A 12,913-nucleotide genomic window follows, 5' to 3' on the forward strand; every position below is an offset into this window, starting at 1 on the left:
TGTAAAATATTCATAGTTGATTTTGAATTCCTAAAATATTTAGATTTTCTACATAGTTTAAATAAGGAAAGAATTAATAATTAATATTTTAATTGATTTCAAACTAATAATTAAATTACAAATTTATCCACTATGAAATTTACTTTTAATGAGTAAAAAAGGTGAACGACATTTCGCCAAGGGCCGTCGTACTTTTAATATATATATAGATATATATAGATTATTCTCCTGCATATAGCATATAATTAATTGTCCCACAACTATTTATTTAAATTATTTTAAAGCTCAATCGAAAGAAGCCTTTCTAACTCTTGGGGTAAGAATAAGGTTTTCGTACACTCTATCCTTCTCAGATCCCATTTGTGAGATTTTATTGGAATAGTTATTGTATTTCAAAGCTCACAGTCATATTTTTATAAATTATAATCTATTTTCATAAAAGTTAGGTTTTGGTTGGTGGACTCGTGCGGTCCCTCTGCTTCTTAGTGTGTCTTCCACTATCAAAAAAAGCAAAATAAAGTCACTATAAGGACAGCTACAAATAATAGAACCAACTATACTATCCACACAAAACCAAAAATGGAAGCTCCAATTTTCAAAATACTCGTCTATATTTTCACAATATTTCTTACGCTTTTATTTATAATCACATATGTAACAGGCCAACCGCCATCGGCCATGCAATGGTACAATAGCAGAGTGTAATGAAGAGTTGTAGATATTAATGAAGTCTGATATTAGTAGAAAATTTCTTGAAGAAAGAAAAAAGTATATATCTCCTGGAGCTTTAAAAAGAGATCAGCCGGTTTGTAACGGCGGTGGCGGCGAACCGTATTCGCGACGCTGCCTTCCGCCGCCGTCAAATCCGTATAATAGAGGTTGTTCTAAGTATTATCGTTGTAGAGGTGATCAATGATATAAAAAAAAGGGTGATTCTGAATTTTATGTTTTTTTCTTCTTTCTACTCATGTTGTTGTGTTCATGTTGTTGTGATTTGTGGATGGAATTGTTTCTTTCAATGCTAGCTATTGATTTTTTTTTTTTTAATTATGATATACGGACTAGCTTGCATGACCTAGCTATTGATATTTGTTTATGTACTTAATTATACTTGCCAATGATTTCATTGGATAACAACAAGGAATCTAGAATTTTTCGCTGAATTTATTTTTGTTAGATTTTGTAGTTTTGAAAACTTCAAGGAGGTTTGACATCTCTATAGTAAGTTATTTGGAAGGATAAAGGCTTTAATGATAATTTTATACTTCAAACGAGAACTTAGTACATAATTATTTTTCTGTTGTTTATTAATGTTAATGCATTTTCCCGAGAGGGTTAAGGATAGATTTAATAAGGGAGTAAGTCTAGAAAAGATCATAATTTGATAAAAAAAGATTAGCAAGAATAGGATTTCATCTAATATTATTGACTTAATTTTGTATCAGAATTATGGCAAAGGAAGAAACAGAGGAAGAAGAAAATTTCCATGCCACTAAGGTATTTAATATATTTTATTTCAACAAATTTTTATAATATATAAATTATTTATTTATTAATTTTTAACGTCCAAAAGTTCAACATTAGAAATCACAACCGAACACGTTGATTAAAAAAAAGTATATAACAAATATTTGGAAAAATATCAATATCAATTAAAAATTATCTGACCAACTACCTATTAATAATCTCTATATATATATATATATATATATATATATAAAAGAGGGACAAAGAGTGTTGACATGGCATCTCTCATAGACAAAGAAATATATTTATCTATTTTGTCAATTTTTTGGCTTTTCCCTCTCTCAACTCACAACAATATCCATTTTTAAATTCGAAACATTAAGACTAGAAAAGAAAACAATTACTTTCAACCGTTACCAACTTTCTTTACACCAACAGTTACAAACCTTCGCCTCTTCTCAATGAGATGTGCAGAAGTTGAAGAGTCACCTACCTAGGTAACGACATGATTCTTCATATTCTTTCGTTATTTATTATACATTACTGCATGATTTCGTTACAAGTCTTGAGGTTAAATTGGGTTGTTATAATTGTTGTTTATGGAAGACAATAATTGTGTAATTTTCATGTTCCAGGCTCCTGAAATTTCTTTTGCAGTTCGTTACTTGTATATCCAGTTCTATCTAATACAAATACTATATCTCTGAAAGATTCCAAATATTCACTTCACCCAAACATATTATCCTTGCCACAAATCTATCTCTTGGATGACTTTATTGGAGGGTTGTCGGCAAGCGTCTTTGTTTTCTTTCCGCGGGAGGAATGCGCGAATATAGAAGGGAAGTGTTAATAGAATTGTGGTCCACGAAAAATGAACCAATCTTCTGAATAATGTATCATGCTACATGCTATGACATAATTAGGAAGAGTAAGTACTGACATTTTTTATCATGCAAATATAGTATTGCAAGCGTAAGTACAGTATCTGCAATTTGCAACTGATTTTGACGTGCCTAGCCCAAGAATGGTTGAGGCACTCTACATGGGGTGTGTTCCTATACTCCAAGAGGATCATTATGTGGTTTTATTTATTGATTTTTTGAAAACATTTTTCTCTTGATATCCCCATGAAAGATTTTCTTAATCTGAACAAAATATTGAGTGCAATACCTCAAAAATGGTATGTGCACTAGGAGGCAGAAATTAGGTTCTTGAAAAAAAAGGAGGCACTTTAAGGTAAACTTTCCTCCTAGGAGATATGTTGTTTTTCTTATTCATAATTTAATCTTATTCCTCAAATTACCCGTAACAAAAAAAGTTATTTATTGTTGATTCAACACTTCTCATCTCATTTCCTTAAACATTGAAAAAGAAACACGTTTTACACACACACACACACACACACACACACACACACACACACTATATATATATATATATATATATATATATATATATATATATATATATATATATATATATATATTGGCACAACAACGATTAACTTCATCTACTGACAAATTCTTTTCAGCGGTTTGCCGTATGAAATGCGTAGTTAATTTGTCATTAGGTGAAGAGCTATAATAGTGTAATATGGGGGAAAGAAGAATATGGGTAGTTGATTTGTGATTTTAGAGCTAAAATTATGGGTTTTGAGTTGCTGGGACTGAAATTGGAGGGAAAAATAACGTGTAAAGATATACAAAAGAAATTAGTTGAAACTAGGAAATTCAATACCATCAATGACATGATACATTTTAATTGATTTTTTTTGTTTTGTTTCATTTCCTTTTTATTTTTTCTTTTAAATTATTTGACAGAAAACAAAGACTGTCAGCCTTGCTTTATAACAAAATTCTAAAATAAAGGACCTTAGAAGAAGAAGAAGAGCTGGAGGCATCTCATGTTTATATATCTCCCCAATATTTTGCAGTACTATTATCTTTTCTCTTTTTCATAATTTTTATTTTTTGTTTTTATTCTCAGAGTACAGAGTTAGATGGGCACTTAATGTATTTGGTTCTTTGGCCAAATATATTTACAGGTATTTGCCAATATGTATATAACAGGTTAGTTATATGTACATATATACATATTGTCGGATTTATTTTGGGCATACCTGGATTATAATTTCAAATATTATCTTTGGCAAAATAAAAAATTTAATGAGAATTTAAAAGAATCCAAAAAAATGGTAATCCCCTTCAAAAGTTTTCTGGTCAGTACAGATTGATCTTTCTACTAAAAAGTATGAGATTAGTCTTCGGTCATATTTTGATACATTTGATGAACGCGCGATGTGCGGACAATTATACTAGTGTAATATAAAATACAACTTGATTAGCTCTAAAGGAAAGTTATCTTGACTCAGAACGTTGCTCTTTTACAAGGAGGAGTTGAAACTCTTTTTGGGTACTTAGAATAAGAATGATCCACGTCTCCCAGCAAAGATACAACTTTACCATGTTGGTCTAAATATAACAGATGGATCCCTATCTTCTTTATTGTAATGTTGTCAGCCCACACTTCTATCATTTCCCCGCCTTTGATCATCTGGCCATCTAAAGCTTTATGTAAGTAAGACAGAGGTTTTTTCCCTTTTCTCCACCGAATATTTGAAGGCTTTCCATGTGCAATACTAATCCTGAAGCATGGATTATGCGGGACTACATCGAACAAGTCGGAAACAAACCAGAGAACCATTCCTAAGAAGTTATTATGTGTTGGCATAGTCAAACACATAGATGAAGCTGTTACTTGATTCCTGCACCATTCTTGAATCTCATTACATTCGAGATAAATTCTAATAGTATCCTGCATCTGCATCGGACAAAAACTCAAGATCACTAATATGATAGGAAAGAGAGAGACAGAGAGGGAGAGAGACTAACCATATATCGAGCAGGTGCACTAAATGCAAATAGAGCAGGTGCACTAAAGAAGCCTTCATTGAATGGATTCTGCAGAGAACTACAATTAATCATATTAATCCGCTCTATAGAAGGGAGGTTGTCCAACTCTGTAATCTTGACCAATTTTTGGCAATTATAAAGGTTAATTTTATAAAGATTCTCTAAATTTGATACTGACGGGAGTGTTTGAAGATTCTCACAGTCATTCAAACACAACTTCTCCAACAATCGTAACTTAGAAAAATCAAAGGGTAGACAATAGAAACTGTTGCCACTCAAATCCAAATATTTTAAGGAGGACAAGCTCCCAATATCCCTAGGAATATCAGCCTCGGACAAATTACAGTATGTAAGGCTCAAATCGCATACAAAAGTTGGCAAGGAATATTGTATCTGATGGACTCCTCTTCCAGAAATACTCCTTTTGGCCTCTAACTTTTGACCTCCCACTATCAAAGTTACAAGATTTCTTAGCATTTCAACAGATCTAGGAAATTGTTTTATACCCGTACGAGATGCATAAAGAGATCTTAGACTTTTCATATCTCCAAGGTCATCTGGCAGTGTTTTTATAAATGAGCAGTTACTAATGCTCAAGTAATTAACGGATATTAGCTGGCATATGCTGCTTGGAAGATCCGTAAGTTTTTCGCAACCAGACATAGATAGTTCAATTAGTCTGGACAAATTTCCTATTGATGGATGGATCTCAGTCAGACTTGAGCAACCATGGAGATACAAAGTCTCAAGACTCAGTGAACCATTGAAGTTTGGAGTGCTTCTGAGTTGCTTGCAATGAGAGAGATTCAGCTCCTTCAAACTTCAACAACACTAAAAGTAAACCAAATATAGTTTCAATTAAGATTTTCATCCACTCAGTTGCAATGACAATAGGCATGAAATTATAGAATCGAGCGACAAACCTGCATATTCAAACCAAACTCTTGGATATCACTCTCCCGCATATCTAGAACTACAAGTTTGTCAGCTGGAAAATTTGATGGTATATATTTTAAAGGACATTTTTTCCAAGACAACCATCTGAGCTTCTTGGACAACAACCCAAAATCTCCACTAATATGTAACTCATCCATTATAAGAACCCTAAGGTTTTTCATTTGCTCAAATGCTTTGGTGCTCAAGTTCACTCCCTTTAATGTCCCTCGATCTACCTTCAGCACTTCTACATTTTCGGAACCCTGCAGCTCAGTAAAAAGAAAAGTAACTTAAGCTCATGTTAGGTCCCAGAAATTAAGAGAGAAAAATGATTTATACAAATTGGTGGACAAACAAAGAGAATACACCATGTATCAACAAAAATGAACTTACACATTAGAGGATGTTAAACAAATGTAAAATTTCTCAAAAAAGCTAAGATGAGAGCCTTTCGAAACTGTCTAGCATCATTCAATAAGTTCACATGATAACATCAAAGGAAAAAAAATATATATGAATAAAGAGAACAAATTGCATCTAGAGTTTAGCAAATGTCATAATTTACAATGGTTGAAAAACAACTACAAAATACTTACTAACCAGAGACGATGCACAAATGAATTCTTATTATGGCAACAAAAATTATAAGCAAGAAACAATTTAATTGAAAAAAATATATAACCAAGATAAAGATGAAGGATTTACTAACTTCATTTCCTTGTAGAACATCACGAACTTCTTGAGGGATGAACAATCTACTCCGTTTTCCAGGGTCTCGAGATGATTCCATACGAACGATTTCTCTTCCCATATCTCGCACTAGATCATGCATCACCAAATGATACCCAATTCTTTGGAGCAAGTGTTTTTGGACTAAAGTTGCAATTGCACTTTTAGCATGAAAGCCACATGCATTTAATATTTCAGTAACTTCATGCTCATCAAACCCATGGAAGGCGCATGCGATATCGAGGAAAACAGTCTGTGTTTCACCATCAAGCCCATCAAAGCTTATCTTGAGAATCTTTTGGATATCAGAATGAGGAATCGCTATTAGTTTTTCGAATTCATGTCCCCATTCGTCTACAGAACTTCCTTGTAAATGTGACCCCAATGTCACAAGAGCTAATGGTAGCCTACCTGAATATTTGATTATGTCTCGTGCCAAATTAACATAATCTTCTGGTGGAAAATGACTGTCAAAAGCATGCCAACAAAAAACTAACATCGCTTCATTGTCATTTAATAGTTTGGCCTCATATCTCTCTTTTTCTCCAAGCCGACATAGCAATCGCTTGTCCCGGGTGGTAATGATTATTAAGCTACCCGAACCAAACCAACTTCTTTCTCTTGTTAAGGATTCTAATTGATTTTTGTGGTCCATATCATCAAGAACAATTAGAACCTTCTTTGACTCGAGTCTTGCTTTGATTAGATTGATGCCTTGAGCAACACTGCCAACTTTGATGTCCTCAATTTTGAGAATTTGTCGAAGAAGTTTCTCTTGTAGCTTGACAAGACCAAATTCTTCAGCTTCTGATCTAACATCTGAAAGGAAGCAACTACTATCGAAGAGTCGAAACATTCGATTGTAGATAGCTTTTGCCAGAGTTGTTTTCCCTATGCCACCAACTCCGTGAATACCAATCATGCGAACTTTATCTACACATTCATTTTGCAATAACAACTCTACATCTTTGACACGAGAATCTATTCCAACTGGGTGCCAAGCAACATCTAGAGGTGTCTGGTTGACCTCTTGTAGGACTTGCTGTATAATTTTTTCAATAAACTTTGATTCATGCCTACAAATGTTTTAGCAAAAACAAAAAAATTAAAAGAAATACTACTCCAGTAAATAAAACTTTGATATTTGAAAATATTTGACGACATATCAACATCAATAGCCAAGACATAACACAGTGGGATGAATCTAAGCAACAAAATAGATAACTTACTGCGTCATATAGGATATTTTAAGAAATAATTAAGTTATATATATTGATAGTGTAAATATTTCAATAAAATGTCAATGTATAAAACTTAAAACTCTTTTTAACAGTTAGTATCATACCGTATAAACAATTGAACAAATAACAAATGAAATTATATAGTTGTATCAAGAAAGTATACCCGTCAGCAACATTTTGCAAATCCCATCCAGATAAATTTGCAGCTTCAGTAAGTGCAGCTGTCCATTTCTGCACCATTTGAGCCCCAATTGATCGTTCCTTATGTTTTGCCAAAGCTTCCCCAAATAACCCAGTTTGCTTTCGCACTTGAGAAGGATCAACATCATAGAAAATAGGCAAAACCATCTGCTTTAATTTCTCTTTGCATTCAAGAATCTTAACTAGTTCATTTAGACACCAACCGGAGGAAGCATAATTTCTTGAGAAAACTACAATGGAAATTCTTGATCCTTCAATTGCTTTCTCTAGTTCTCTTGAAATCACGTCACCCTTTCTCAATTCCTCATCGTCAATGAAGGTATTAATTCCAACATCAGACAATTTGGAATAAAGATGACCAGTGAATGTTTTTCGGGTGTCTTCACCTCTGAAACTCAGGAATACTTCATAAGAGAAGTAAGAAGATGGAGATGATTCTCCTCGAACTAATTGAGTATTCATTTAATGAATTAAGGGTTGATGAGAATGCAAGAATTAAGGGATGATTTTTATATGTAGCTAAGCAGAGCTACATATAATCTTGGGTCAAGTCAACTACAACCCTTCAGAAGTAAGTTTCCCTGGATATTTCTTAGACTTTGTGGTTGGAAATTTAGTAGGCGTTTGGACATAATAATTGTAAAATTCAAAAAAATGGTGAAAATAATGATATTTGAAATTTTGAGTTGTGTTTGGACATAAATTTTAGTTTGGGTTGTTTTTAAAGTTTTGTGAGTTTGAGTGAAAATTTTGAAAAATAGTTTTTTGGAATTTTTTAAATTTTCGAAAATTTATAACATGTATTTTCAAGTAAAAATTAAAAAATTTATGAACAAACGCTAATTTCGAAAAAAGTAAATTTTTTTGAAAAAAAATTCCATCAAATTTTATGTCCAAACGGGCTCTTAATTCTTGTATTTCTTAGATTCCGAAGATATTTCTTAGATGGGGTATCTTTTTTGTACAAAAGTTTTTATAGTGTAAATAAATTTCACACTGTAATTCATATTGTACATCTACAAAAGTTAAAATGGATCGAACCGAATTAATTCAAAATGGATCAAACAGACGAAATGTACGTCCAAATTCAATCTCGTCACTAGTGGTCGATTTGTATTAAAAGCAGTGGCACCCGTAACCATCAAATCCTGGATCTACCTCTGAATTTACAGATTATACATAACCCTTGAGTGTATTTTCTTGTTGAGTGATGAAATAAGAATTTTGCAAATTCCTTTCACAATATTCATAAATTTAATCGAATAAGATTAAACAAGAGCTTACTGAAAAGGAGGTATAAATGCATGCAGTATAGTTCACGGTTTGTGAGCAGAGGCGGATCCATGATTTAAATTCTATGAGTTTAACTTTTAAGGGTTTTAGCATTGAACCCATTATATTTTTAAAGTTATGGGTTCATATGTACTTTTTTGCAATTTTAATGAATTTTTACGTATAAACTTTTACTACGCATCGAAAGTTATGGGTTCAATTGAACCCGATGGTAACACACTACATCCGCCACTGTTGGTGAGTTGTTCTAGGAAATTACCTTTGAGTTTTTCGTGTTGATAGTATATACAACTTGCCTTGATAGAAATTGAGTAGAAATACTCGACAAGTTATTTGCGGGGTTCTCTTCTTTTGCATCTCAAAAGTCATTTTCTTTGAATCGCCTTCATATTATCGGCAAGTGAATTTAAAGAATTGGTCAAAATTTATTTATTTCATCCGTCTTAATTTATGTGATAGTATTTTTACAAACATGAAATTTAAAATAAAATATTTTTTTTAAAACATGTGGTATAAAACAAGTCAATAGTCAATAGAGTAGTAATTACTCCGTGTCAAATTTAAATTTCTAGTTTTCAGAGTACATTTTGTTTCAAAATTGTGTCTAACTTTCTTTTATAAAGAAAGTTTTCTTAAATACTGATCTATACTTATAGTCTTTTACATTACTAATTCTTCCATTTAAAATTAATAAGTTGGGACTCATTTTTATTCTTTATCAATGTATTGAAGTATCATCGCGGCCTTTTATGAGACCACTTCCTACTTTAATTTAATGTATCGAAATCGAATGCCGCTAAATTAATGCCGCTAAAAGTAATTATTTTTAGTGGCAATAATATGAATCTTTACCAACATTTGACATAAATGCCCGACCCTGGATCTACATTTAATCAATTATTGGTAAATATTTTTGCGGCAATAAATATTGCCGTTAAAAGGAAAATTTATTGCCACTAAAAGCCTCTTTTGGCGTAGTGAATGTCTAATGCTTATTTTAGACCGTATATTTCAAAAGTCTTGTTAAATTCCGTGTCTAGTTAAATAATATTACATAAATTAGGACAGAAGAAGTATTATTTTTGGGTCAAGTCATTTACAACCCGGCAGAAGGGTCAACGGAAAGAAAACGGAAGTTTCCCTAGATATTTCTTAGGTAGTTCCTCTTTTGCATAACCATAATAAAAGAAGTTTAGAATTTTTAGGCCACTACAAATTGAAATATCCATAAATTTAATTGAATAAAATTAAACAAGAGCTTCCTGAAATGGGAGTATAAATGCAATACAGTTTATGATTGTGATTCTTTCTGAGAAATTACTTGAAGGTTCATCGTAAGTCAATTTGTCATTCAACGTATTGTAGGGGGAATTGATAGAAATTAAGTGGAAACATTCAATTTTTATTTTTTTTTCTTTTGAAATTTTCCATATGCAAAGAATAAAAATATTTATTATTAGTGAATTATGATCTATAAATTGTGCCCACAATGAGTTGGATGGTGATATCTTATCAAAACAAGGACCTCAAAATTGGACTTAGGACCTCCGAATTGGACTTATAGCCTGTTTGGCCAAGCTTCTAAAATTAACTTATTTTGAGAAGTGTTTTTCTCAAAAGTACTTTTCAAAAAAGTGCTTTTGGTGAGAAGCAATTTGTGTTTGGCTAATTAACTTGAAAAACACTTTTGAACAGTAATTAGTGTTTGGCCAAACTTTTGAAAATTGCTTTTAAGTGTATTTTTCTCAAAAGTGCTTCTCAGAAAAGTGCTTTTGAAGCGAATCTACTTTTTTCTGCTTCTCAAAAACTGATTCTGCTTCTCCTCAAAAGCACTTTTTTCCATCTAAAAGCTTGGTCAAATACCTCATTAAACTATGACCTACATAAACTTACTTTATTCTCTTGTAGAGTGATGAAATAGGACTTTAGCGGATTCCCTTAGTTAAATTTTGAAATAAAATAACGAGGTTTAGGAAATTTAAGCCATTACAAATTGACACATCCATAAATTCAAGCAAATAAAATTAAACAAGAGCTTCCTAAAGCGGTTGTATAAATGTAATACAGTTCTTGATTGTGATTCCTTCTAAGAAATTACTTGTGAGTTTTTTTATTATAAGTCAGTTTTGTCATTCAACGTATTATTGGTGAAAGTGATAGTAATTAAGTGGAAACATTTAATTCTTTTTCTTTGTTTAACTTTTCCACATTCAAAAAATGGAAACATTTATTACTAGTGAATTTTGATCAATTCTTTCAGTTCACTTGCCAACCATATGAAAGATGTTAAAGAAAAAGACTTAAAGCAAACCCCACAAACGACTTTGAGTCTCTCCCTTAACTTCTATGTTCTACAATGTGTTGGATGCTCTAATGTCTTATCAACACAAAGACCTCAAAATTGGACTATCTTCTGAATAATTATAATTCTTGAATTGTACTTTTATAGGGTTAATTCAGTAAGCTCTTGTCACGACCCGAATTTTTCACCTTCGGACCGTGATGGCGCCTAACATTTCACTTGATAAGCAAACCAACGTTAGAATAATATTGTCCATTTTAAAAATAATTTTTAAATTTATTAATAACAAAGAACAAATGCGGAAGTAAAGTCTGAAATGTAGTGAATAATCCTTAAAAATAACGGTGTCTATATACCATCCCAGAATTGGTATCACAAGTGCACGAATTTCTAGAATAAATACAAATAAAGGTCTGAATAAAATAAAGCAGTCTGAAAATAAACACACAGCTAAAGTAAAATAGACAGGGACTTCAGAACTGCGGACGCCATGCAGTTATACCTCAATTCTCCTCTGGTACCTGAAATCCGAGCAAGTCTATGGTACGCCGCTGGGACCAACTCCAAAATCTGCACAAGAAGTGCAGAGTGTAGTATCAGTACAACCGACCCCATGTACTGGTAAGTGCTGAGCCTAACCTCGATGAAGTAGTGACGAGGCTAAGGCGGGTCACTTACGTTACCTGTACGCAATATTAGTAACAACAACAATAATAGAAATAAATCAGGTAACTCATTTATAATAATTGAAGCCAACTCAGCAGTTATAACCAATTATCATTTCCATCAATTCTGTTACAGCGTGCAACCCGCTCTCACAATATATTCACATTCAATTCTGTTGCAGCGTGCAACCCGCGCTCACAATATATTCATTTTCAATCCTCTCATATAATTATTTTTAATCAAGTATATATATTGACTTTTAAATAGGTCTATCGCGGCGTGCAATCCGATCACCCAAATATTGACTTTTTAATAAGTCTGTTGTATATTTATTTCAATCAAGTATATATATAGACTTTTTAATAAGTCTGTTGCAGCGTGCAATCCGATCCCCCAATATTGACTTTTAGTAAGTCTGTTGTATATTTATTTCAATCAAGTATATATATAGACTTTTTAATAAGTCTGTTGCGACGTGCAATCCAATCCCCCAATATTGACTTTTAATAAGTCAGTTGTGGCGTGCAACCCGATCCTCCAATAAGGACTTTTTAATAAGTCTATTGTGGCGTACAACCCGATCCTCCAATATATCCATTTCAATCAATTCTTATAGAAGAAATTTTTTCAATAAATGCAACAATTAATATAAAATTATAAGACAACAAGCATACAATAATTATGATTTAATTATGAAACAAACAATGACAAATAGCAAATTATTATGAAAATCAGGGAGAAAATAGGCAGTTTAATATTTAATATGCTAAATGTCAATTAATAATTAAAACACATAATTCAAATAGCATGTAACAATTAATGCAAGAATTCAAGAATTAATATTTGCCAAAGAATAGGAGAGAAATAATTATTATAATAATTAATTCATGATTTAAAATACAACAACAACAACAACAACCCAGTAAAATTCCACTAATGGGGTTTGGGGAGGGTAGTGTGTACGCAGACCTTACCCTTACCCCGAATGAGTAGAGAGGCTGTCTCCGAAAGACCCTCGGCTCAAAAAAAAAAATAAAGACAAAATGACAAAAAGGAAACAATATTAGTATCACAACAACAATCATAGGATAAATGGGAACACCATGAAATCCAGAAGAAAGGCGCAAAGCAAAGGGAGACAATATTAGTAAATATTAGTATCACCA

The 12,913-nt window shown here is 32.3% G+C and overlaps 1 protein-coding gene and 1 long non-coding RNA gene across 2 annotated transcripts; one reads left to right on the forward strand and one right to left on the reverse strand.

Moving 5' to 3' along the window:
- The first annotated feature begins 954 nt into the window (after positions 1 to 954).
- Positions 955 to 2,465, forward strand: LOC104101727 (uncharacterized). The gene is made up of 2 exons (XR_001970320.3): positions 955 to 1,497; positions 1,906 to 2,465. It is a non-coding gene; the product is annotated as an uncharacterized lncRNA (long non-coding RNA).
- A 1,342-nt stretch (positions 2,466 to 3,807) lies between these two features.
- Positions 3,808 to 8,042, reverse strand: LOC104101728 (disease resistance protein RUN1-like). The gene is made up of 5 exons (XM_033657517.2): positions 7,449 to 8,042; positions 6,025 to 7,120; positions 5,283 to 5,578; positions 4,359 to 5,199; positions 3,808 to 4,287 (listed from the first exon to the last, which is right to left on the reverse strand). The coding sequence occupies exons 1-5, from the start codon at positions 7,946 to 7,948 to the stop codon at positions 3,835 to 3,837; spliced, it is 3,186 nt and encodes a 1,061-aa protein (XP_033513408.2). The 5' UTR covers positions 7,949 to 8,042; the 3' UTR covers positions 3,808 to 3,834.
- Positions 8,043 to 12,913: the final 4,871 nt, after the last annotated feature.

This window comes from Nicotiana tomentosiformis, chromosome 9 (assembly GCF_000390325.3).
Source record: "Nicotiana tomentosiformis chromosome 9, ASM39032v3, whole genome shotgun sequence".
In the NCBI taxonomy this organism is placed as follows: domain Eukaryota; kingdom Viridiplantae; phylum Streptophyta; class Magnoliopsida; order Solanales; family Solanaceae; genus Nicotiana; species Nicotiana tomentosiformis.

Coding starts and splice junctions, on each gene's coding strand:
- LOC104101728 (XM_033657517.2), bottom strand. CDS start 7,948: ATGAATACTCAATTAGTTCGAGGAGAATCATCTCCATCTTCTTACTTC. Junction 7,121..7,448: donor TTGCAAAATGTTGCTGACGG/GTATACTTTCTT, acceptor AAACATTTGTAG/GCATGAATCAAAGTTTATTG. Junction 5,579..6,024: donor ATGTTCTACAAGGAAATGAA/GTTAGTAAATCC, acceptor ACTGAGCTGCAG/GGTTCCGAAAATGTAGAAGT.